A 23,283-nucleotide genomic window follows, 5' to 3' on the forward strand; every position below is an offset into this window, starting at 1 on the left:
GGGGACAGACAGCAGCATGAGAGAATTGCTAGAGAACACAGAACATGTATAGAATATTTCTCATGCACAGCAATAAGCCTTCCTTCCTTCCTTCCTTCCTTCCTTCCTTCCTTCCTTCCTTCCTTCCTTCCTTCCTTCCTTCCTTCCTTCCTTCCTTCCTTCCTTCCTTCCTTCCTTCCTTCCTTCCTTCCTTCCTTCCTTCCTTCCTTCCTTCCTTCCTTCCTTCCTTCCTTCCTTCCTTCCTTCCTTCCTTCCTTCCTTCCTTCCTTCCTTCCTTCCTTCCTTCCTTCCTTCCTTCCTTCCTTCCTTCCTTCCTTCCTTCCTTCCTTCCTTCCTTCCTTCCTTCCTTCCTTCCTTCCTTCCTTCCTTCCTTCCTTCCTTCCTTCCTTCCTTCCTTCCTTCCTTCCTTCCTTCCTTCCTTCCTTCCTTCCTTCCTTCCTTCCTTCCTTCCTTCCTTCCTTCCTTCCTTCCTTCCTTCCTTCCTTCCTTCCTTCCTTCCTTCCTTCCTTCCTTCCTTCCTTCCTTCCTTCCTTCCTTCCCTCCTTCCTTCCCTCCTTCCTTCCCTCCTTCCTTCCCTCCTTCCTTCCCTCCTTCCTTCCCTCCTTCCTTCCCTCCTTCCTTCCCTCCTTCCTTCCTTCCCTCCTTCCCTCCTTCCCTCCTTCCCTTCTCCTCCTTAGCAATGAACATACACATAATGCAATATGCATTCAGCATAGGCAGTAAGATTTTGGTTTTCTGCAAAATCTAAAAATTTTGTTCTTTAACATACAGAGTGGACTGTACAGACCGTGCTGCTGAGATGAATCCCATGCTCTCATGTTGAAGCATCTCTTGTTAGATAAACTGGGAGAATCGGGAGCATTCAGAAGGATGAAATGCAGTGTTGGAAGTTGTGAGTCCTAATTCCACTGCTGCTTTGTTGAAGGCTCTCTGCCCTATCTGCCTCAGTTTGCCCAACAATGAGATGTGGACCCTGGGTGGTCACATGCTTATAGGATGAACTACCAAGAGGAAAACAGCTCTCAGGACAGTACAATAGGAGCTAAAAATACTGTAGGAACTGCACTTCAGTACCCATGTTATTGTTTTGATATACTTTTCTCAAGAGAAAATTGAACAGTTTTACTCTGCTGGGGACTGATTCTGAAAGTGCCAGCTCTTATAACCCAACCAAAATTACTTTGCAGCTCATAAAATCAGGTGCGACAATGTAAGTAGGTCCTGAGCTCAAAAGCCAGAAATGATTAATCCCCTTAATAGCCCAGTAAAACACAAAGAAAGTTGCAAGAATGGAAAGAAAGCAAAGGAAAACAAACACTACACAGCAAAACTGGAAAGGAGAAGGAAAAATAATAAATATATTTCTGTTAGCTGCCCCTATGATCCAACCTATCAGTAAAAATCTGATTGCAACACATTTTCTTATCTACTTGGGACTTAACATGCAAAACATCATCTTCTTTTATCATATGGTTGTAGCAGAAGTCTTTTAAAGCATTTTCAAATCAGCTTTTGCACAAGAACTGACATCCCTTAGTATTTAATCAAGACACAGAAGAAGTGATTTGACAAGAAAGGAAGATAATGGTAATTAACACCTTGTCTGACCAGAGAACAGACAGGCAAGGGGCAGCATGCTGTACACACCACTTCAAACCAGTCTGCAAGGCCAGTGAAATTGGGATTTTTCTTGTAGCTCTGTATGACAGAGGATCTGACTCCTTTCCCTGCACACTCGATGAGAACCTGGGGCCGATCCACCGAGAGCAGCTGGACTTTCTTCAGCTCTCGAACGCCCCAGAACAGGACCTGTGGTGTGCAGAGAGAAACAGAGAAACTCTGTTAGCCTGCAGAAACCCTGGCTTGCCATGGGCAAGTGGGCTGATAAGCAGCTGGTGTGAAGGCTGCAGAATGAGTGGCAGTGAGCAGTGAGGCTGGGCAGCCTCAGGCATTGCAGTGAGAGGAAAAGCTGCCACTTCTCCCAGCTTTCTAATATATAATATAAGGCTACTTTGGACACAAATTGTACAAGAGAGAAGGGCAGGGAAGGTGTAGGCATTTGTACACAGGCAGAATGCATTGTTTGGCTGAAGTTAGGGACCCAGAAAAAGCCTGTGAGGTAGATAGCTGATGCCAAACTTCAGCTCCAGGGATGTCATTTGCAAGGGGTAGCTCTCCATCTCCTGTGCACACTTCCTTGGCTGCACAGAGTGTGGATCCACCAGCCTTGCTCTGCCACAAGAGAAGTCCCAGCAGGTCAGGATTGAGACACAGCCCCCTCAGTGGAAGCACAGCCTTGCATGACCTCATATGCTATTTCTGTGTGAATCATATTGATCAAGATTGTAAAATCATCAGTTACTGTTACAGCTCAACAAGAGAATAAAAGGAGATGAGGTTAGAAAGGGGAAATAGTCAAAGTATCTCACCTCCACTCTGTATTTGCTTAAAACAGGCCTTATGTTAGCTGGGACTGGGTAAATCTGGCCAATATCTGGTGGATCCAGTGGAGGAAGTCTGTCTGGATCTGACTCAGGAATCTGAAAATGAAGCAGTTGTAACTCAGACTGGGTTTTGGACGAATAAAACCAGTTTTGGAAGTATCTGTTGATAATGGCACATAGAACACACCAATTCAATCAATTTTATATGACAAGCTGCAGAGCAGAACTGTTGTGCTGTGAATGTGACTTGAAATTCTCCCTCTCATGCTGTGATGCTAAAACCTATGGCAGAAGAAGTATTCAATAGATTGGGTTTATGTGTCTTTCTGAAAAAAAAGGCTCCTTTTACCTAGTAGGACATAGTTTGCCCTAAAGACATGCATGTACTGAAGCATGGTAATTCTACTTACTAAAAATGGAAAGCATGGTAAATCTATTTAACAAAAATCCTGAGCAAAACTGCTTAGAAGCCTTCCACAGGAAGATTCTAGATGTGATCCTTTCTGCACCTTGTGACTCAGCAGGAAGGCTTCTCTAAGGAGCTTTGTCTGAAGCTCTCACTCTCTCCTGTGACACCACCATAATGAGGAAATATTCCATGTGGTGTTATAGTTCTGGCTTTCACCAAAGACATAAATAACTATCATTATTAAAAGCCTGTTTTATCAGTAAAACATGTTATGATATTCCACATTTTTCCCATTTCAGATTTCAGAATAAAGTGTTGTAGGTTTTCAGCAGATAGAATTTACCTTTAACTGATAGCTCTGCAAATTTCAGTGAAATTGCCTGAAATCCTGGCATCACAGACCCCTGTCCTGCATCTACTAGGACTTAATTTTCCTTTTGTCTTGCAGCTGGAAGCCGTGTAATATTGCTTTTAATATAGCAGGGGTATCTAAAAACTCAACCTCCCTAACCCAATCCTTATTATTCACCACTTCATTTCCCTAAGAGTGAAAGCAAAGCAGAATTGGGAGCTTCAAGGCTGGTAGTCAGGGCCATGTGCAACCATGTCCAATGGCATGTCCAAACAGCAGCTCATGGCAATGGCAGTGGGATTTTCACAGTTTGTCAGGGCCCAGCAGAGTTTAGGGCAGGGTAAGTGACAGGCAAAGGAGGCTTACAGCCTGTGAAAGGCTGGCAGTGTGGGCAGGGGCCCTTGACAAGGGGGAAGGGGTGACAGGAGTTGCATGGGGACTATGAGGCCCAATGGCTCATAGTTCCTATTAATTCAAGATGGTCATAGATTCTGATGCAGCTTTTGTGAGCCCCAGGGTGTAAAAGTGTAATTGTTGAGGAAGTCAAATTTACCTCTAGAAGCTCAAATGTGGCAAGAAGGTCTCCTCCTGAAAGACTTCCACAGTGCACTGGGTGATAACAAAGTTTTGGTGGTTCATAGTTTTGATGAGCAAGTCTCACCACAGGGGCAGCCACTGTAGACCCAATATATTCTGCCTTACCCTAAATAAAGGAGAATACAGGGGGTCAAATGCATTTGGATTTCACAATGCTTATAGGAGCTGAGATGATGCAAAGCTTTTTATGAAAAAAACCCCCAAAACTTCTGAAGGAAAGTCCAAGGTAAGATGCAAGGCAGCTATGAAGAGGAAGAGCTGAGTAGTTATTAGCTCTTCAGTGTATCCAAAATTTCTGAGGTCTATATTTAGTCAGTGAGACTGCATCAGAGTCTGCATGGTCTTGACCCAGACTTAGATACAATATTTAAAGCAGAGTTCAAGGGGTCTGGGGGCAAGATGCTTCTGATTTCTGCAAGCTGGTCTTTGGGAGCAAGATTCACTTGGGGAAAATAAAAGGCCACATCTTTGCAAGGCCATGTAGTGAATCTCAGGGCTGTTCTCAGATGCTAAACTGCAAACCACAGTAGCACTGAGCTCTGCTCAGCAAGGTGATCCATTTAAAGCCTATTCAGTGACTCAGCTTTGCCTTCATGCTTGCAGTGGGATGTAGAAGCCCAGGTTTTTAGTGAGAGGAATTCTGAGTTTACCACTGCATCATCATCGTACAGCTCGATGACAATCTCCGGCGGGCACTGGGCAATCTCCTCTTTGTCACCATGAAGCACAATGCTGTTGAAAAGCAGTGTCTGGTTCCAGGTGGGGGACAATGTCTGAGAAATGATCTAATGGAAGAGAGGAATTGTTTAGTGAGCTGTTGGTTGAGTACCCTTCAGCAGGACGTGCTCATCAGCCGGTGACCTCCTTTTCCACAGCCTGAGCAATGCCACGGCTGAGACATCACGTTTTTCAGCAGCTCCTCCCAGCCAGGAGAATATGAATCTTTCACTGTGAGGTTGGTACCTCCAATTTCTCCATTTCCCTGTTTGCCTCACAAATCCTAAGAGCATATCAATATATGACAACCAGTCTGTGTAGACAAACTTCAGTATTAAAGGTAGAGGAAAGCTGTTAGTTTAGGAGAGCAGGCACATGCCAAGTGCTATTAAAATAAAGCTTTTTCCCTAACTGAGGCCAGTTTTCACTTCTCCAGGGCACGTTTCTTAATCTTATTTTTAGTTCTGTGTAACGACACTTAACACTTTATGAAAAAGAAAGAAGTTATTTTCATGAATCACTCATAAGAAATCAGAAGTTTTTAATTTGTTTTAATTTGAATTAGGTGGATGCTTATAGTATTTCCTCATATAGAAAGTTTTAACTGTCTAGGCAGAAAATACATTTAACAAAGATAACAGCTAAAGAGGAAAAACGTGCCAACTGCAAAATTACTCATAACCTGCTATCATTCTTTTGAATGGAAATAAAGATCTTTACCATTTATTGGCTCTTAACTGACACTTATGAAATATGCAAGTTATCAGCTGCAATATTTTATTAAGGCAGTAAATAAACTTAACACTTCTGTGCCTATAAACACTGATTTTTCCTGGGCCAAATTCTACTTTCCAGAATCAGATGCATCTAGACGCTAATTTAATTGGTTTCATTCACCATCTTCTATTAGAAGTTAAAATCACATTAGAGGAAAAATTCAATTAGTAACCCTGAGGCAGAAGTAGCACAAGCATTTACAATTTAGAGAAAGGTTTTTATTTCTTTTCTCCCTTTGGCATATGCAGCAGAACTTGCTTTGTAACAGAATAAAATGTCAGAGGAATATTAGAATTAATTGAATTGAAACAGTCTTCTGTGAAGTTTTACAGGGAGGGGCTGAATGGGAGGGTTAAATATTTTTTCTGAAGCAAGACCATATTTGGTGTGACACAAGACCACATTTAGCTCAGCAAATTTTGTTTGCAGCATGATTGTCAGAATTCCTGCCCAATTTTAATTCCAGGATAGTTGTAAAGGGCTCAGGACCTTTGAAAGTCTCCATGCTCTGTGAGGAACCATCCTCCTGCTCACTTGCCCAGGCTGTTCCTCAACCCTTCTGGCTGAAACTCTGTAGAAGTTTCCACTTCTCTCTAGAGGCCCCACAGGAGCCCATTTGATCCCTGGAGCTTCCTGAGGGAGATGGGAGACCATTCCCTACTGGGCATATTTTAGCAGCCTCTAAGTATCCCACCTCTCTGTTTTCAGCTCATTCCCATTTTAAGGCTCTACAGTCTCCAGTGTGCTTTGCCACATTCCATCACAAAGGGCTGTGCTGGCTACAGGAGCCATGGAAAGGTCTCCACTCTGCCCAGCGACTGAATGCACAGGCTAGAGGAAAAGAGAACCATGAGGGTTCATCCTTATACCCACATTTATACCTAGCAATGACAACAGTCCAAATTCTAAACACAGAAATAAAGATGTGAAGAAAGGTACACTTGCTACAAAGTCCCAGTAGTCCCAGAGAATCTGATATCTGAGCAAAAATAAACTAGTACTGCTGCACCTCTTATTAGAGGAGTGGATAACACGGAAATTTTTTCCTGTTTGCAGTAGAATTTCAAGATCTGCTCTTTAGCAGCAGGCATCTAACTTTTCTTGCTAGGTACCTTCTTACAAAACCAAGCTTTTCCCTTTTCATATCTTAATTGTTAAAAAAAAAAAAAAAAAAAAAAAAGGAAAAAGAAAGGGAAAAAAAAAAGAGTTTTCAGTCACCAAAAGAGGCTTTGGAATTTACCTTTGTGGTCTGGCAGCGTGATGTGAAAGTAACTTTTGCAAAAGGATCAGAAAGTCCAGTGCTGTCAGCAGCAATGAGCCCCCTGGCCTGGTACATGTGGGCTCTCAGCTGGAAGAGGTGCAGGGCTGCATCGTGGCAGAGAAAACAGCAACATCAGCTCCATGGAAACAGTGCAGCACAGGGGCAGGGGGAAGAGTCATCGGCTGCTCCCCAACCAGGATCTGACAGGGGGAACTGTTGCTAGTGCTGTCTCACAAAAGAAGCACCTGAGACACTCAGAAGTTGTGCAAGACATCTGAATTCACCTGAAATCAATTATGTACATCTCTACTGCAGGGCTATTAAGTGCCAATTTTTATTGGCCAATTTTTGTTATCTGCCATCACTCTTATCTGCTAGGTGTTCTATGCATCATCAGGAGAACTGAGGGATGCTTCCTCTGCAAGGAGACAGATTCACAGGACAGGGAACAGAAATTGCAAGTGAACAAGTTCCTTCTTTCCCTGGCATCTACCAGTGGCAGAACTGATGACTTGGCAATGAACCCAGCCTTTTCTGATGAAGAAGCAAAGCCATTTTCATCTTAGAATCGTTACTTTATAGAGGGGTTGTGACACACTGAACTAGAGCTTTTGGGGCCATTTCTCTTAATTGTTAAAAGGGAGAAGAAAGAGTGCCTTACTTTTATACAGCAGGCAAGCAGATGAGGGCAGCACACTGTGCCCTGAGTTGGTGTTAGATGCTAATTCAATCTCATATCCTACAGGCAAATTCTCCATGGCACTGTGGGCATAGCTGCTGGGTCCCAGCCACAGGTAGATGTCCACCTTTGCTTGCACAGTCCAGCCCAGAGGGCGCTTGCCTGGCAGCTGAAGAAAAAATCCAATGTTACCAACAAGCTCAAGAGAGATGGCTGGGTGCTGAGTCTTACCAAGCCAGAGAAAAATAAAAAAGCATTCTCTGAGCTGATATACTGATAAATGGCATTTCTTCACAGTGAATGGCCCTGAAACTCATTTAGCACAAGAAATTTCTGGGATTCTTAGGGAAGAATTAGTAGTTTGCTCAACTAACAGCCTATGTAAACTGTATACTGCCTAACATGCACAGATTTGTGCAGACTATCTTACAGCTGCACATATAGAAGAGCTATTTTATCCCCTACTTTGCCCAGACTTCAGCCCACTTTCCATTTCTTGCATATCCAGTAGTTAGTCCCATGTATAACTAAAAGTATTATGCCATTGGGCAGGTCAGAAAACAAAAATGTTACTATTCTTGACTTATTATTTCCTTTTTCTTCCTTCCCCCTTCATCTAGATCTGCTAAGTTCAGAGTTTAGTATTGTCTGTTCCTAAGGTAATTCTTGATACTGAAGGGGATGGATAGTTAATTGCAGAATATTTCATTTCATGCAGGCAAATAATACTTTGCTTAGCAAGTACCTATGGCAAGTATCTCAGGATCTTCGATGTTTTTATCTGTTCTTTAGTTGTGCCTTATGGGAGTATTCTCAGAAGTCCAAGGTGAAAATCCACTAAAAAGTCATTATATGAAGTTACTATTGTCTGGAGTATTTGGGTTTTTCCTGATGGTCACAGTAAATATGATATTGCACATTATTCCACTGTAGGTGCTACTGGTCACACTGTCTTTGTAGGCTTATATCCACTAGGCCTTTCCTTTGTCATTAATAATCCCATAACAATGTTTTTGCACATATATTGTGCAAACTTGAGCATGTTTTAAATAGAAAGTATAAATATTTCCTGTATTACCCCTGAATACCTAGGTTTCCTCACTGAGTTGCTGATCTCTCACCAGTCTCCTCACAGACTTTCCTGTGCCGCCTTCTGATGTTTTTGTCAGCAAAGGGGCTGTACCTTTTCTATACAGCCATAGATGAACAATGTTCTATACTTGCCATAACAAGGAGTGAGGGAATTAATTACTCATACATAAAAAGACTGGCAATGATAGAGAGATTTAAGAATGACAAGCATAAATGTAAGAAGCAAATATTAATAAATGGTGGATACAAATCTGTACATATTTTTACATTACAAAGATTAATCTGTAAAATACTACCCCTGGAAGAAATCTGAATGCCAAATGCTCCCCAGGCATTGCCTGTGTTTGCAGTGTGCCACAGACTTACCTTCAGGAAATGAGTTTTAATCTTCCCACAGTCCTTGCCTCTCTGCTCTTTTGCTGGGGAGTAGAGGATGTTTTTTGCTGGGACTCTGGCATATGCAACTCTTTTGTTGTTGCTGATCATCCAGATGAACACATCAGGCACTGTATTCTGCGGCTGTTAAATGAGGCATATTGAACTAAAACTGAATTCTTTCTATGAGCCGCCACCATCATATTTTTGTTGAAACACTCTCACTAAGAGTAAGAGCTGATGCCCTCATGGCTCCTGTGGCAGATATGCCTCTGAATTAAACAAGGCTGTCACTTCATGTTTTGCAGCCCATACCTCAATTTCTAATTAGAGCTGAAGGTAAAGAGCTTTTTAGCGTGATTAAGGATTACTTCATAAGTAATTTCAGGAGAAACTAAAATTAAGAATCTGGGTATGGCTCTGTCCCAGGAAATAACTTGACCACAGACCATGTAGTAACTACCATGGAAATACCACTAATTTCCTCTATATCAGCAAACCAAAAAGGACCAGGACCAAGCTCAAACCTGGCATATGATCATCCTTTCTGCTTGTGACAATGCTCAGTGAGACTGCCTTGCCCTCTCCCAGATAATGTTCCCCAAACAAAGCTGAAAAAAAAAGACCAGGCAAGGGGCTGTTCCCTGAAGGAACTATAAGCATGGTCACTCTGTTTTAGAAAGGAAGAGAATTTGTGCGTAGGATGCAAACCATGCCAGTGTGCCACTTGCTCTCTGTGCCAGGGGATAGCCACAGCCCTCTTTGGTTTGCTAGCACAGGCAGCTCTCAGAGGCACAACTTTCCAGTGGCTGGATTTTGGCCCAACCAAATATATCAATTTTTCTGTTATTCTCAGGCTAAATGATATAGGCACCCCAAGCTCATATCAGTCCAAATCCATACAGGTGTCCATACAGGTGGGCACATTTCATATCACAAAGCTGACTTCATCAAGCCACCAGGTATGGGATGACCTAATTTAAAAAAATATCTGTGGTGCATCCTCTCCATACCACACAGCCCAGTATTTCCTACCCTGGATTGATAACAGCTCAGTTTAATGCAAAAGAGAATAGGGTCCATATATCTGAAGGAGGACTCTTTGGATAACCAAGCCGGAAGTTATTATTCACATGGAATTATGAAAATCAAATTTTTCTGAATTCTGTGTGGATTACCTCATCAACCAAGAATCGAATTTTATCTATAAAGCCCTGAGTCTCACGGATCATTTCATCCACTGACATCTTCTTTTTCTGCTGCTGAACAATTCCCTTGGCATCACTGGACATTGCCTCCTGCAGTGAGGAAAGACAATACATACTTTTCATCTGTTATTAAGTAGTTTGATATGGAAGAGAAATAGTCTTTGATTCAAGTTGAAAAGAGAAGATGGGAGACACATTGTTCAATGTTTCTTTGCCACAACAGAAACTGACCAACTCGTTGGAGCTGGACAACATAAAAATGGAACGTCCCCCATTTTGTCTTTGTTTGTCTGTATACTGCATGTATGGAAGTCCCAAAACACATGTTATTGCCACCTGGATACACTGGGCTTTGATCCAGACAGAAGGCACAATCTTTTGTGCTACAAACAGTAAAAAAGGTAACAAATATTCAGATGACCTCCACACAGTTTGGTTTCTTCTCACTGGTTCCCTGGAGGAGATTACTGGGTCCAGTAAGGTCCTCCTCCTAAGGTCTTTACAAAGGCCAAACTTTAGTAGTCTTGAAGTTCAGCACCACAACAGTAATAGATTAATTAAATTGTAAATTTGGCACTTTTCCACTGAACTCGGAATCATTCAATTTTAACATGCTTGGATGAGAATAATAATCTCTTTCTTATAATGCCTTATTGGTAATTAAAAACAACACCTTCTGACTGATTCTAGTGTATCTGACAAATCTTTATTAAGCACAGTGGGATTTATTAAAATAAATGCTCAGGGATACTTATTCATATGAATTACATAGCATTCCCATATAGTGCAATCAAATAGAAAATAAAATAGAAAAAAAAAAACCCTCAAGCAGTGTGCTTTCAGTAATCATCATTGCATCAATGCTTATAGGAAAAGAACAGCACATACCAGCTCTTGCTTGAACAGCATGAGCCTCTTTTTGTCCAAAGCAGTGCAGTTCAACCCTTTGGGCTTCTTTTCAGCAATGACCATGAACACCCTAGGACACAGGAATAACAGGGGTTTTAAATCTGTTTTTTTTAATGTGAAAATACTAGTGTGCTAAAATACATTGTAATGTTCTGTGTCTGCTGCAGTACATGAACCAGGAGACAAAGGTGCTGAAAATCTCTAAAATATTATGTACCTATAAGATTAAAGGAATAAAGTCCAAAACCTCTGCACCACACTTCCCAGAAATGGATTAATAATATCTAGAAATAAGGATTTATATCTATTTTGAGCCAAATCAAGTCATTTGATACAGAGCCCACTGGATCTATACCAATACGTGGCATCCTTTGTTTTTATATTAACTGTGGTTGGATTTTTTTACAGTGTATCTATCACGCACTTTATTAAATTCTACTTATCACCTATACAATGTATTCTTAGAGTTCTGAAAGCCAAAATAATATGACAATGATTGGAAATCTTCTATTGTCAATTCTGAATATGTAAAATAACAACAAATATTTTCCCTGTATAAATAGAAACTGCAATTTGGAAAGGTCTTTGCTTTTACAGCAAAATAAATAAAATATATAGCTCAGTAAGTTTACTGTACTTTTTTTTTAATTAACATCCATTTCCTTGTCTAGCTTTGAATTTGTAGCCAACATTAAATTTAATTTTCTGTATGCATCTATTAAAGGTTATTACCTGCTTTGATTGATAAAACCATTTAGGGTCTTCTTCATTTTCTCCTCAGCTGCAGTCTCTGAAACCTTGATCAAGTCCTTGACTTGCTCTAATGATTCTTCCTATGAAAAACACATGAGAAAGCCATTTTGCACAGGAGGGCACTTTGTCATTCTGTCGGTGTCACAGTGCCATTTATGACTAGCAAGAATGAGGGAGGCGATTTTGTGGCCTGACAGGAAGAACCTTTGATATATCACTATGCTTGAAGAGCACAGAGAAAATACTCCAGCAGCATGATATATTTTGACCTTTTCCCAGTCTTTCCAATTACTTGTCCAAGTTACTACTGCTTGGAGCAACTTTGTGTTCTTAGTTCTTTGAGGAAGATCAATAATTTGGAAACATTATCCACTAGGTAGGAGACAAAAATATTTCTTGGTTTTGTTTCTAATCCTGCTGCTTAGCTTCAGCAAGTTGCTGGAGTTGACATCTTAAAATTCAGTGGTCACTTGAATCCATATGTAAGGTCCATCACAAAACCTACTGTTATCCATGAGGAATGGAGTCTATTCTTAAAAGCTAAAATAAATATCTGGATTTTCAGCAAGGCCTGTGGGTGTTGACAAACATTATCTCTTCACATTTGTCTATTGAGATGTTTAATATTCAGATACCTCAGTTCAAAATGTTTGGTTATAAGCCATTGTCTTCTCCAGATACAACCTTGCATAAGTGTGACTTCAGTGTTGTTCCTCATGAGATATGTATGGATAAATGAGGGGTGAATCAGACTCTTAATCTAAGTGCCCACATTAAAATATTCAACATTAGTAGTCACTTAAATGAAACCAACAAACAACAAAACCAACTTTCTTGAGACTGTTGATACTCAACTTTAAACAAAGGTAGAATAAAACCTTAATTATGGGAAAACACAGTGACTGGGCCATCAGAGTGACTGCCCATGAGATGATATGCCATTCTTTCTCTGTCAATGTTTTAGGAAAACAAGAGAAAATATTGTCCTTTAATGAGGGCACAGTATAAATACAAGGCAAGAAGGCATTAGGGGAAGAGCCACAGGAGACAAAATTACTCTGTATCTCAAAATTTAATTGTTTGTGTGTTTTTCAAAGAATAAAACGTTGCTAAGGAAAGAAAGCAGACCTAAGGCCAAAAATAATTGTTGTGGTCAGGAATGCTTGAGCAGCTCTGACAGTTCAAAGCAATTTGGGGGAAATAAAAAGGAAAGGATTTCAACTGCTTTTTTTCAACTGCTTTTATATCAACTGCTTTCTCACAAAATGAACAACAAGAAATGCAGCTGGGGGAAATTTTGAAGGTCTGATCTGGGAAGTGTGGCCTCTCACTGCTATACTTTGCTGAATAAATGAGCCTGGGAGGATGGTTGGCACGTACCAGGTGATCTGCCATTCTCTCAAGAGTGTTGGAAGAGTACAGCCGAAAGGTCTGGCTGCCCCAGCAGCTCCTCACACAGACACAGGGCTTCCTCTCACCATAGGGCAGGTACTGGTAGTTCCTGTGGAAACACGGCAGGGAGCAGGTCAGGAAGGGACAGAGCAGGTCAAGGGGATGCAGAGCAAAGAAAAGTTGCTTGGTGTTCTCACAGCACAGAAGCTGCAGGCACAACAGATTGTGTTCTCACATGCTGACAAGTAAATTTTGCCTGGGAATGGTAAACACAAACATCATTTTGTGCTACCAGTGATATCCTTGAAGAGAAACAATTTGAAGTCAATGGATCTAATTTCAGTGTTTTCCAGGGTGAGAGAAAAGCCAAACATAAAGGCATGCAGGGAAGCCCTGAAATACTATTAATGGTGGGAAACTACAAGGGAAAAAAGAGCAAAGATTAATATCTGATCACATCTTCAAAAGCAATGGTTCCACAACTGCACAGTGGGAGAGCCATGTCAGCCTCAACACCACATCCTTTTCACAAGATGCTCTTTTTCAGAGTTTGTGGAGATTGACATTCCCTGTCAGAAACTGATCTGCAAGACCTGCTTAGTAAAATACCAAGCTCATAATAACTCAGTAATAATGCATCCACTGCTCTCTCTTCTCACACTTTTGATCTTAAGTCCAAGGTGTCGTATTGACTCTTGTATCTCTGCTCTCTTTGTGTGTTCAGCTGCAGGAGTGACTTGCACAGAAAAAAATGAGCAGGAGGCCAGCATACCCAGAGTCTCTGCAGACCTGCCACAGAGCTGATGCTTTGGTTAGATCTGCAGTGGGTACCATGCCAAGTCCATGGACCCAATAAGCACATTGTCCTCCCTTCCATAAACACTAGAGCCTTATGAAACCTCATTGCTCAGCCACACTGGATTTAGCAATAGAAGTCTCCTCATTTTCTGTACCAATGGTGGGACAGTGGAGACCTTTTTAATGTGTATGAACATTTGCAAACCACTTCATGTTCCTCTGGCCATGGCTCTAATGGCCTCAGATAGTCTCAGTGATTTCAGATAGAAGTGGCCACGTGTTAGATCACAAGCCAAGACCATGGAAACCAAATCACTTTTTGCTCTTGAGTTTCAATATCAATGACTCCAAACTTCCGCACATCCCAAAGAGGTTTATGTGTGAATTTTTTCTGTTTAAAAATATTAGTATCCTCCCCATAACATCCTTTTACTGCCCTCTGGGATATCAAAAGAGAATTTTCCACTTACTTTCTCCTCAATAACCTACAAAAAGGTGAGGATTACCCATTGAATTTGGTGCACAGCACAGCTACACAGACCTTAGGTGTCATTAATTCTGGTGCTTTCAGAAGGAAGAAAATCAATTCAAGCATCTCCCAGGGCCTGAACTTCTTAACCTGAAATTTATAGAGCTTATGAACCTTTTTATTTGATTTACTAAGAGTATATAGCCGTGAAAAAATTCAAATGGAAAACTGAACATTCAGGTCTGTTATTCCCACGATTACAATTTTGAGGAATTGCTTTTTCAGTTTTAGCTTATACGTAGTTTAAGTTTTAACATAAGTGTGGAAAACTCCTGGGAGTTTCATGGTGTCTGCTTTAGAAGTCTTATTACTCTGCCTGTTCCTTTAATTAGTTCATGGTTTAATTCTCCAAAATATACTTTTCTTTTTGTTCTCTATTATTCATTTATGAATCTAAAATGCAGTTTTTCTAAAGTACTGGATATCCCATTAAGTACTAAAAATATCCAGTGGTGAGACCACCAAGACATCATTATGAGAAGACAGTGAAAAACTCATTAATTGGTATCTGTGGCTGACCAAACTGTTTTAAATACCACAGGATGGAATAAAAGATGCAGCATTCTACATAAATCTGAGGAAAAGGGATCTTTAATGAGAGAAAACTTTATTAATAAGCAAGTCAAGAAGCAAACAGCTGATTTGAAGAGTGATTCATTCTTTTACAATGGTTCTTTAAATCTACATTCTTGTTAAGGGAAAACTAAAAATCCCAGCTTGTCTCAGGGAAGATAATAGCCCTCTGCATGTACCCAAATTTGCAGTTCTGTTAACAAGGAAAGACAACTGTCTTTCTATCAAGCACTGATAGAAAGTGCTTTTCCCCTCTCTTTTTTGACTTGCTGCAAAACCAGATTTTTTACCATGATATTTTCATTCTTGTTTTCTTTCACTAACTCCTATTTCATCTATGTGAGGCATTGATTGCAGAAAAGAATTAAAGTGCTTTTTAAATTTAGAGACATCCAGAAACCAAACAGATCCAGGTCGATATTTTCCTCCTGGTCCTTTTATCTCTAGACTGCTTGGCCTTCTAAAGGAAGAAGTGCCATTGGCAGTCACCAACACTGGGGATTGTTCTACCTACCAAAAGAACAAAGAAAATATTTCTTTTTATTAGCATCTTTCAAATGAATTAAACCTTTACAATTCTTTTTATAAACAAAGTTATTTGGAAGAAATGTTCTGAATATTTTCATCCATTGCTCTATTTCTTTTTTCAAAGCCTATTTCCTCCTACCTCTGTTACTACTGGCTATTTAAGTCTGTATCTGTAATTACTAGTTCTAGAAAGTGTTTTGGGAAGGTGCCTTTGCCTTGACCAGATTTCAATATTTCACATGTGACACTGTGCTTCTGGAGCTGGACACTGGCTGGGTGTTACTTGTGACCACGGTGTGGAACCCTAAACCAGGGATGGCACTGAAGAAGTTGCATTTTGCTGTAGCTTTTCAATGTTCAGCTGGTGTAACACACAACACTTTCAGAAAGGATTCAAGAGCCCGTGGAGCCAAGATTAGATGCATATAAAATAGCTCAGAGCCTGCTCACTTCAGTGAAGACAAGAAAATTTACTGTTGTGAAAGATGTAATTGAGGACCTGAAAGGCTCCATTTCACACAAACTTTTTAATGCTGCCTGGGTACATCCAGGAGTGCCACGGGATAATGAAATAAGAACCAGAGTCCTACATGATGAGGTTTTGAAACACAGATCCTCACCTGTTCCCACCTGTGATCAGTGGCTTCTCAGGGGGCGTGGTAGATACCAGGGGTACTCCAAGGTCATGAGAAATGTCATCTTCCCCCTCATAAAGAAGGCTTTCTTCTGCTTCTCCATTATGTGTCTTCTTTTTCCCTCCAGCTCCTGCTGGCACTCCATCAGTTGTATTTCCAAAGTTACCTAGAGACCCAGGGTTACAGGAGATGTCTAAATTGGAGGTGGTGAACATGAAGGAGGTTTTAAAAAAGGAAGATGGCCAGTCATACCAGTGGAAAATCTTTGTCCTCTCCTGTTCATTCAGCTGTTTTAACCACACCACAGTTTATAAAGGTTGTGACAGGTTATGTTTGTCCCTGGAATGTCAGGCTCTAGAGCAGTGCTTCCTTGCCTGTCCCACGTGACATATATCTAACATATCACTAAGTGATCTGATCCTCTGACTGCTGGCCCCCAGGACATTCAGCTTTTGGTAAAGAAATTCAGAAACCAAAACAATACTGCTGTTGATATTTCTAGACTCAGGAGCCCTGATAAGGGATTGATTCACACAGAAAATGTATGTCTTCTTCATACCATATGGATGATCATTTCAAAGTTTGATCTCAGAAGTTATAAACTCTTTTTCAGACAAGTAAATTTTGCACATTAGGGTTGCAGAGTTAGTAATAACAATGCTTTGAGGGCTCAGCTTCAAACCTAATGCCAGACAACTCTGCTAATAATACAATCATCTTCCCTAAAAGGATTTTGCCTTAAAGGGCAATTATCAGCACTGGGAAAGAGGTACATCCATCAAACTGATAATTACAGATTTTAAAAGAGAGACAAAAAACATTCCCTGCAGAAAAATAATGTGCTGAATCACCCCATATGACATCCTGATCTGGATTTTGGTTCAGCCTTTCATGTAAATAATGACAACTGGTTAAGTTTGGGTCCAAATTTCAGCTACACAAATGCTAAGAGATGTTCAGGTCTAGAATTCAGGGCCAGATTCATCTTTAGTATTAATTCTGACAAGAATCACTATAATTCCTTGCCCAGCCATTTAAATGAGTTTCTTGTCATTCTCAGCTCATCTTCCTGCTAAGCTTCAGCAGGAATCAGTATCCCTCATTGATTCCCCTGTTTCTCACAGCATCTCTCCCTGCACACACAACCCTATAGCTGAGCACAGGCATGGACATGAGCACAAAGACTGGAAGTGCCACTGTGCACTTGGTGGGTCTGGTACAGAGATAATCAAACCCCTGCAATGGAAATGAGACCAATTCAAGCTTCTCTCTTAAGAGAAAGTTCTTCTGCTTGGAAAATATTCATGAAAATGTCTTCATTTTCTCTTTAGTCTGCTTCGAGGGATAATTTAGCTCCATGAAGAGCCCATGGAGTATGGTCCTGCTTCCCCCTGAAAGAGGAAAGGACTTACCAGGAGGATAACAGGACAAGGTGGTGCCTGCAACGTGAGTCTTGGCTGTACCTCACCCCCCTGCCACACTCACAGACCCACAGGTAACTCACTGGGGTTGGCCAAGACAATGGACAGGGACCATCCTCCACAAAGGGCTCCCTCTCAGCCAGGGACTGATCAAAATGGACATCACAGAATGAGCTCTGCCTGAGGTAAATTATCTGAGCTTGATCTCCCATGTGATTAAAAGGGTAAATACTGGCTAAGTTGCTGCATATATTGGGGGATAGATTGCATTAATACAGAGCATTTGGGGAGTAAGACAGATAGGCATCAGCATGTTCAGCTTGACTTTTATCCAGAGAAATGATAATCAGGGTTAACTCAAATGTAGGCTCTACTCTGAAGCTGACTCCTGAGCCCTGAGACACATCAGTCAGTAACACCTATCATCCCCTTGCTCCTGAGGCTGCCCCTCTCCTTTGGAAAAGACTTTAACACACTTACCAACAGAAACCTCAAAGGTTATTGGCTTGTCCCCAAACTTCCTATCAATCATTGTGGCTTCAAAAAATGTCCCAAAGAGAAGGAATTCTTCAGATTTCTCTTCATAGATCTATTGGATAAGAAGGAGGAAAATGTTGGCATTTATTTTACCTCCTACTATTTTTTACAGCATAAAAGAAAAGTGCAATGGTCTTTTGTTGAATTTTAAGGCTCTGCTGGGCTCTGTTTACACCTGTTGGAGACCCAGCATCAGCTTGTGCCTGGCATGGACTCTCAGTCAAGGAGGGCCAGCTAACACTTCTGATGCTCTTGGGTCATTAACAACAAAAGCTGTTAACCCCAAGCCAAGCCTAAGCTCAAAGGACATCTACTGTATGGTTTGAGTTCTCCCCAAATTTACTCCCCAGCTGTTTTGCTCCTCCCATTCAAACCCTTCTCATTTCACAACATCTGCAAAGGGAGGCCCATTAGGCAAGATCAGCCCCAATTCTTCTGCAATGTGAGTGAGGCAATGAATAAAACATCAGCTCTACATGAATATTTGTTTCCCTGACTTCTGCAAAGCAGAAACAGTTTTTGACACTGCCCATGATGTCTTCATTTTGAAAAACCTTTGCTATACACAGCAAAATATCATAGGTCTTCAGTGAAAGGATTAGCAGCATCATATATCAGAGTCAACAGCTCAGATTGCAGCTCCAGAGTAACTTTAGCTTTTTATAGTTGTCCAGTATGAAACCCAAACAAAGCCAAGGCTCAGAGACTATGACACACACATCTACCTCCCATTATAAAGAAAACAAATTTTAATATCTTCTTGCTGTCAGAATAGGTCAATAAAGTTGTGCTATGGGGATAGATAATTTGCTTCTGTCGTCTCAGAGGCTCTATGAGACATTTTTTGCATTATTAGTAATGTCTCTAGTTCCTGCTTTTCCTTTCAGAGAGTTGTAATACAATTACTGTCTACTGGAGCACAAAGTACCGCTGAATGTCAAAACTAAAAGAATATCAAGCATCACTGTATCATGCTATTGCCTTTTATGTATTCCCTATTTGAAACTGAGAAACAGCAGCTGGAAATAAATCCTTATTATTACTATTAATTTTTGTTGGTGGGTGTTACAGGAGGGTTTGTTTCTCTACCTGGGGTATTTCGCCAGGCCCAAGACCATAGTGACTGAGCTATTCACAATAAAGGATTTCTTGCATATAAAGGAAAATTGATATGGAAATAAGTGTCTTTGAATGTCATCTCTATTAGTCTCCCAAGAAGAACTGAGAGACAGAGGTAATTTACAACTACATGAGTAAATAAAGTAACAGTGGAGCACAAGTTCACACGAGTGGCTCACAATTACCCATCCAGCTCCCTGCTAACACACTCCTCGACCCACCCCAGCCAGACCTCAGGCCAGAAACACCCAGGCCAAGGAAGGGCACTTCCCAAGGCCAGGCCTCAAGACCAAAGAACAATTGCTCCTCTCCTAGTTACTTGTAGAGATGGTGTGGAAAGACCAAGAATCAGAACTAATAAAGGACACAAATATCTTAAGTGAGCTGGAACTCCCACTACAAAAGACAAAGTTTTGATCAATGACATAGAATCACAGAATCATCAAGGCTGGAAAAGAACTCTGAGATCATCAAGTCCAAATTTTACTGAACGTGCCCATTAACTGTGTCACAAAGCACCACATCTATTCATTTTTTGAACACTTCCTGTAATGGTGACTCCACCACTTCCCTGAGGAACCTGTTCCAAAGCATAACCACCCTCTTTGTGAAGACATTTTTCCTAATATCCAACCTGAACCTCCCCTGGCATAACTCATGGCCATTTCCCCTTTCCTATTGCTAGTTGACTGGGAGATGAGGCCAACCCCCCCACCACAATCTCCTGCCAGGTAGTTGTAGTAGATATAGTGAAGTGGGAGGAAAATTGATTACGACAATATTTTTTTCCTATTTATTGGGTTTAAAAAAATGAGCTTGCATATGCAGCAATTGTTGTTGCTCCCAGAGAGTGACGTGGTGGAGCTGAGAATTAAAGCTCGAACATTGGCTCAGCTCCAAAGCCCACACACCCTGCCACAACTGCCCAACCTTCTCGAAGCAGATTGTCCCATGATGTAATCCTATACCACAGGTGGAATTAGGCAAACAACAACAGTTACCACTGGGTGAAACTGAGCACATAATTTTCAGCTCTTCCTCTAAAGGGATTATCAGCCTAACACTAGCACCACGCTGGCAATGCAGTATCAAAGGAAGAGACCAAATCAGGCTAGACTGTATCTGTCTCTCTGCATTTGCACAGATTTATCTCAATGATTCTCTATTGACTTCAATTGACAATTCCAGATTTTCTTGAATGAATGCAGGAAGTCAGGCTTTGTAATTACCAGCTGTCCACACTGGTTCTCTGTCCATTAGTAGATATTATGTCAGATAAATTTCTAGTAGGAACATGCGGATGCAGCTATTGCAAAAGGATTATATGACAGGAGACTAAATTTTATGAACACAAAATCCTACTCGAGAGTTTCTTGAGTTACAGGTACACATTAAAGCTCCATTTGTGCTGTATTATTGTGGGGAGGTCCCAAGACAGTGAAAGCTTGGAGAAACTGTTGGGAGCACAAAAAGCAGTATTATATGGCCTGACCCCAAATACACACACCAGAGCCATTCTTGGAGGTTTAGTGACACATGACAACCACTCTCATAATATCATACTGACCTCCAAAGGTACATCAAAAGGCTCAACTTCCACTTCAGTTGAGTTCATCTTGTCTGAAGGAGAAGCTGACTTTCGGTCCTCTCCTGCTTTGTCAGTTTTGTCTTTTCCTTTCAGTGCTTTATCTTTAGATGACAATTTGATATCCTTGATAATGCTTGAAAACTTCGACTCACGGGCTCCTCCTGAAAGTATCTCCACAGCAATCTCAAGGAAGAGACGTCCCCTGAAGGAGACTCCTTCTCCAAAACCTTCATTAAGCTCCTGGTGGTCATCCATGAGGCTGTGGTTCCTGGGTGAGCCATAGAGATTGATCCAGGCAGGCCCAAAGGTAGGCAAAAACCCTGGAATTAAAGTAATATTTGTGGCTTTTCTGTTGGGTGTGCTCTCCTCATTGTCTGCTCCAAGAAATCTTGCCTCTAACATCCCAAAAGCCAAACCTGGACCTATTTCTGGGCAGTGGGGAATCACTTCACACAGAGCACTGCTTTGCAGGGCAATTCTTGGACACCAAGGAACCTCTGCCAATACCCAACCAACTCTGCTGGGTTGGAGCTCTTTCTCAGAAGATGATTGTACCACACCTGCTGGGCAGAAGGTCTATTGCATCTCTTGAAAAAAGAGCTTGCTGCTGCAGATTAAAGACTGGGACAGGATGGGAGAGGATGGAGGCTTTCTCCTGTAGGTCAAACTGTTTCATGTCTGTGTCACTCAATTTACGCACATTTTTCTTTTATTTTCTGGTTAAGAACTGAGACACACATTTGAATTGGCAGGTTTAAGGAGTTACTGTGCTTTCATTGAGCTGTGATAACTGGCCATGTTCCACATACAGGTCACACAACATAAACAGGGCTATACAGGTAGACTCAAACATCAGTGAAAGGACTCCAGATAGAGAGTCTCTCCTCAAATAGAGCATGACACACTAGGTCATGGTGCCTCCCTGGGCTATGACAGCACCCAGCTGAGCCTTACCTGAACACTTTGCTTCCAGTGGGTAGATCCAAAACACAAGCCTGCTCTGCCTTTGATTTTTAGTGATTTTCAGTTTGTGGCTTCATTGCTTAGTAGAAACTCACATGAACTATAAACTTACATCTGTCATCCCCAATGGATTAGGGCAGACTATTGCTACAGCCACACAGATGGTAACAAATTATGCAGCAGCCATTTAACAAGAACAATGTCAGACCCTCCATGTGCTGAGCACAACATAATATAATGTGAAATTAAGCAACAGAAGGTGTCTCAGAACCAACACTTGAACTCTGGGCATCCCTAAATTAGGATTAGCCAGTGCCAAGATTCCATGCAAGTAGATTTTACCTCAAAGATATATCCTGGAACAGATATTTTCCCCTTTACCTTTGTCACCATCTTGTTCATTTGATATTTTCTTCAAATCAATGAAGTGGGTGGCCAAGGCCACATCATTCATGCTGCCTTCATCCCAGACCTGGATTTTGACTCTTCGACAGAGTGGAGGGAACATTTCTTTGAAGATAATCTGCTCGTGCCACACGGGATCTGCACAGTTCTTTTGCACTGTTGTCCGGCCCTGAAATGGAAGTCCAGCAAATTTAATTCCAGAGAGGTTGAACTCTGGAGATTGGCAATGAGTACAGCAGAAATTGCACTTAGCAGCATCTCTCTGGCCATTTTTAAAGCACAAATGTGCTATCTTGAAAGTGCTTTGGCTTTTCTATTAGCTTCTTCATATTGCAGTCCATATCTAATAAAAGACCACATTATGGCTAAAGAATTCTCACATGCACACAGCACAGCCTGGAATAAAATCTAATACTTCAGGACCCTTATTAACAAAATGTATCTGTAAAGCCAGACTTTGGCATTTCTCCTACAAACTGCACACCTTCAAATGTCTCTTGAAATATCAGGGTAGTGATGATGCAGTGCAGTTTTTTTAATAAAAGACTAAATTCACTACAGATTCCAGGCTGTGTGTACCAATGGGATTACTTTAAATGAGGCAATTTATCTAGTATAAACTATGATTATTGTGGTTCGTGTTCTGGACACATGCCTGTGTGCAAGAGAAGTATAATCTGGAGCTGTTCCTCCAACCTAAGGAGATGGCAGGACTGTATCACAGTCTGTACAGTCACTGGCAGGACTTAGACTTTCACATTAAGTGGAGAGAACTGAGTCAGAAAACTCACCAACCCTCTCTATAAAACCCTAATTTGCACACCAGTGTGCAAACTCACACCAGTGACCCTTCCTGTCTTCTTCAGCCCTCTATTGAACCTGAGGGTGCTGCATGTGTTTGCCTGGTTTAACCCACAGTTGTACTTTGCAATTTGGATTCATGACAAAACATGCAATCAGCACCAAGATCCTTGTTCTCATGTCTAAAAAGGACTAGCTGGAGCTGTCCCTAAGGTTCCCTTGCACACAGAAAGCATTGCTGGATTAAAATAGTTTCCATTTTGATCCTTTGTTTATTTGCAGCAATAATCAAGACAGGCTCCCTGATGCAGGGTTTCATGGTGTACCCCAGAGGAACCAGACCCTGGACCTCCTCTGCATTCCTCTTCCACCAGGGTCAGAAACCTCTCTAAGCAGTAACCTGTCACACCAGGTTTGATGC

The 23,283-nt window shown here is 41.3% G+C and overlaps 1 protein-coding gene across 1 annotated transcript in view; it reads right to left on the bottom strand.

The window, feature by feature from the left end:
• FER1L6 (fer-1 like family member 6) overlaps positions 1 to 23,283 on the bottom strand; it is a gene marked incomplete at both ends in the record, with an annotated part of 64,753 nt that overhangs the window by 22,605 nt on the left and 18,865 nt on the right. The window contains 15 exons of the mRNA XM_084220506.1: positions 1,648 to 1,809; positions 2,430 to 2,540; positions 3,759 to 3,908; positions 4,453 to 4,587; positions 6,537 to 6,661; positions 7,219 to 7,405; positions 8,695 to 8,847; positions 9,882 to 10,001; positions 10,800 to 10,890; positions 11,553 to 11,653; positions 12,954 to 13,074; positions 16,014 to 16,194; positions 17,930 to 18,038; positions 20,673 to 21,013; positions 22,038 to 22,230. Of these exons, the coding sequence (XP_084076632.1) occupies positions 1,648 to 1,809; positions 2,430 to 2,540; positions 3,759 to 3,908; positions 4,453 to 4,587; positions 6,537 to 6,661; positions 7,219 to 7,405; positions 8,695 to 8,847; positions 9,882 to 10,001; positions 10,800 to 10,890; positions 11,553 to 11,653; positions 12,954 to 13,074; positions 16,014 to 16,194; positions 17,930 to 18,038; positions 20,673 to 21,013; positions 22,038 to 22,230 (2,280 nt within the window). The remainder of the gene's footprint in view (positions 1 to 1,647; positions 1,810 to 2,429; positions 2,541 to 3,758; positions 3,909 to 4,452; positions 4,588 to 6,536; positions 6,662 to 7,218; positions 7,406 to 8,694; positions 8,848 to 9,881; positions 10,002 to 10,799; positions 10,891 to 11,552; positions 11,654 to 12,953; positions 13,075 to 16,013; positions 16,195 to 17,929; positions 18,039 to 20,672; positions 21,014 to 22,037; positions 22,231 to 23,283) is intronic.

Source organism: Fringilla coelebs, assembly GCF_963513975.1.
Source record: "Fringilla coelebs genome assembly, chromosome: 1".
Lineage (NCBI taxonomy): Eukaryota > Metazoa > Chordata > Aves > Passeriformes > Fringillidae > Fringilla > Fringilla coelebs.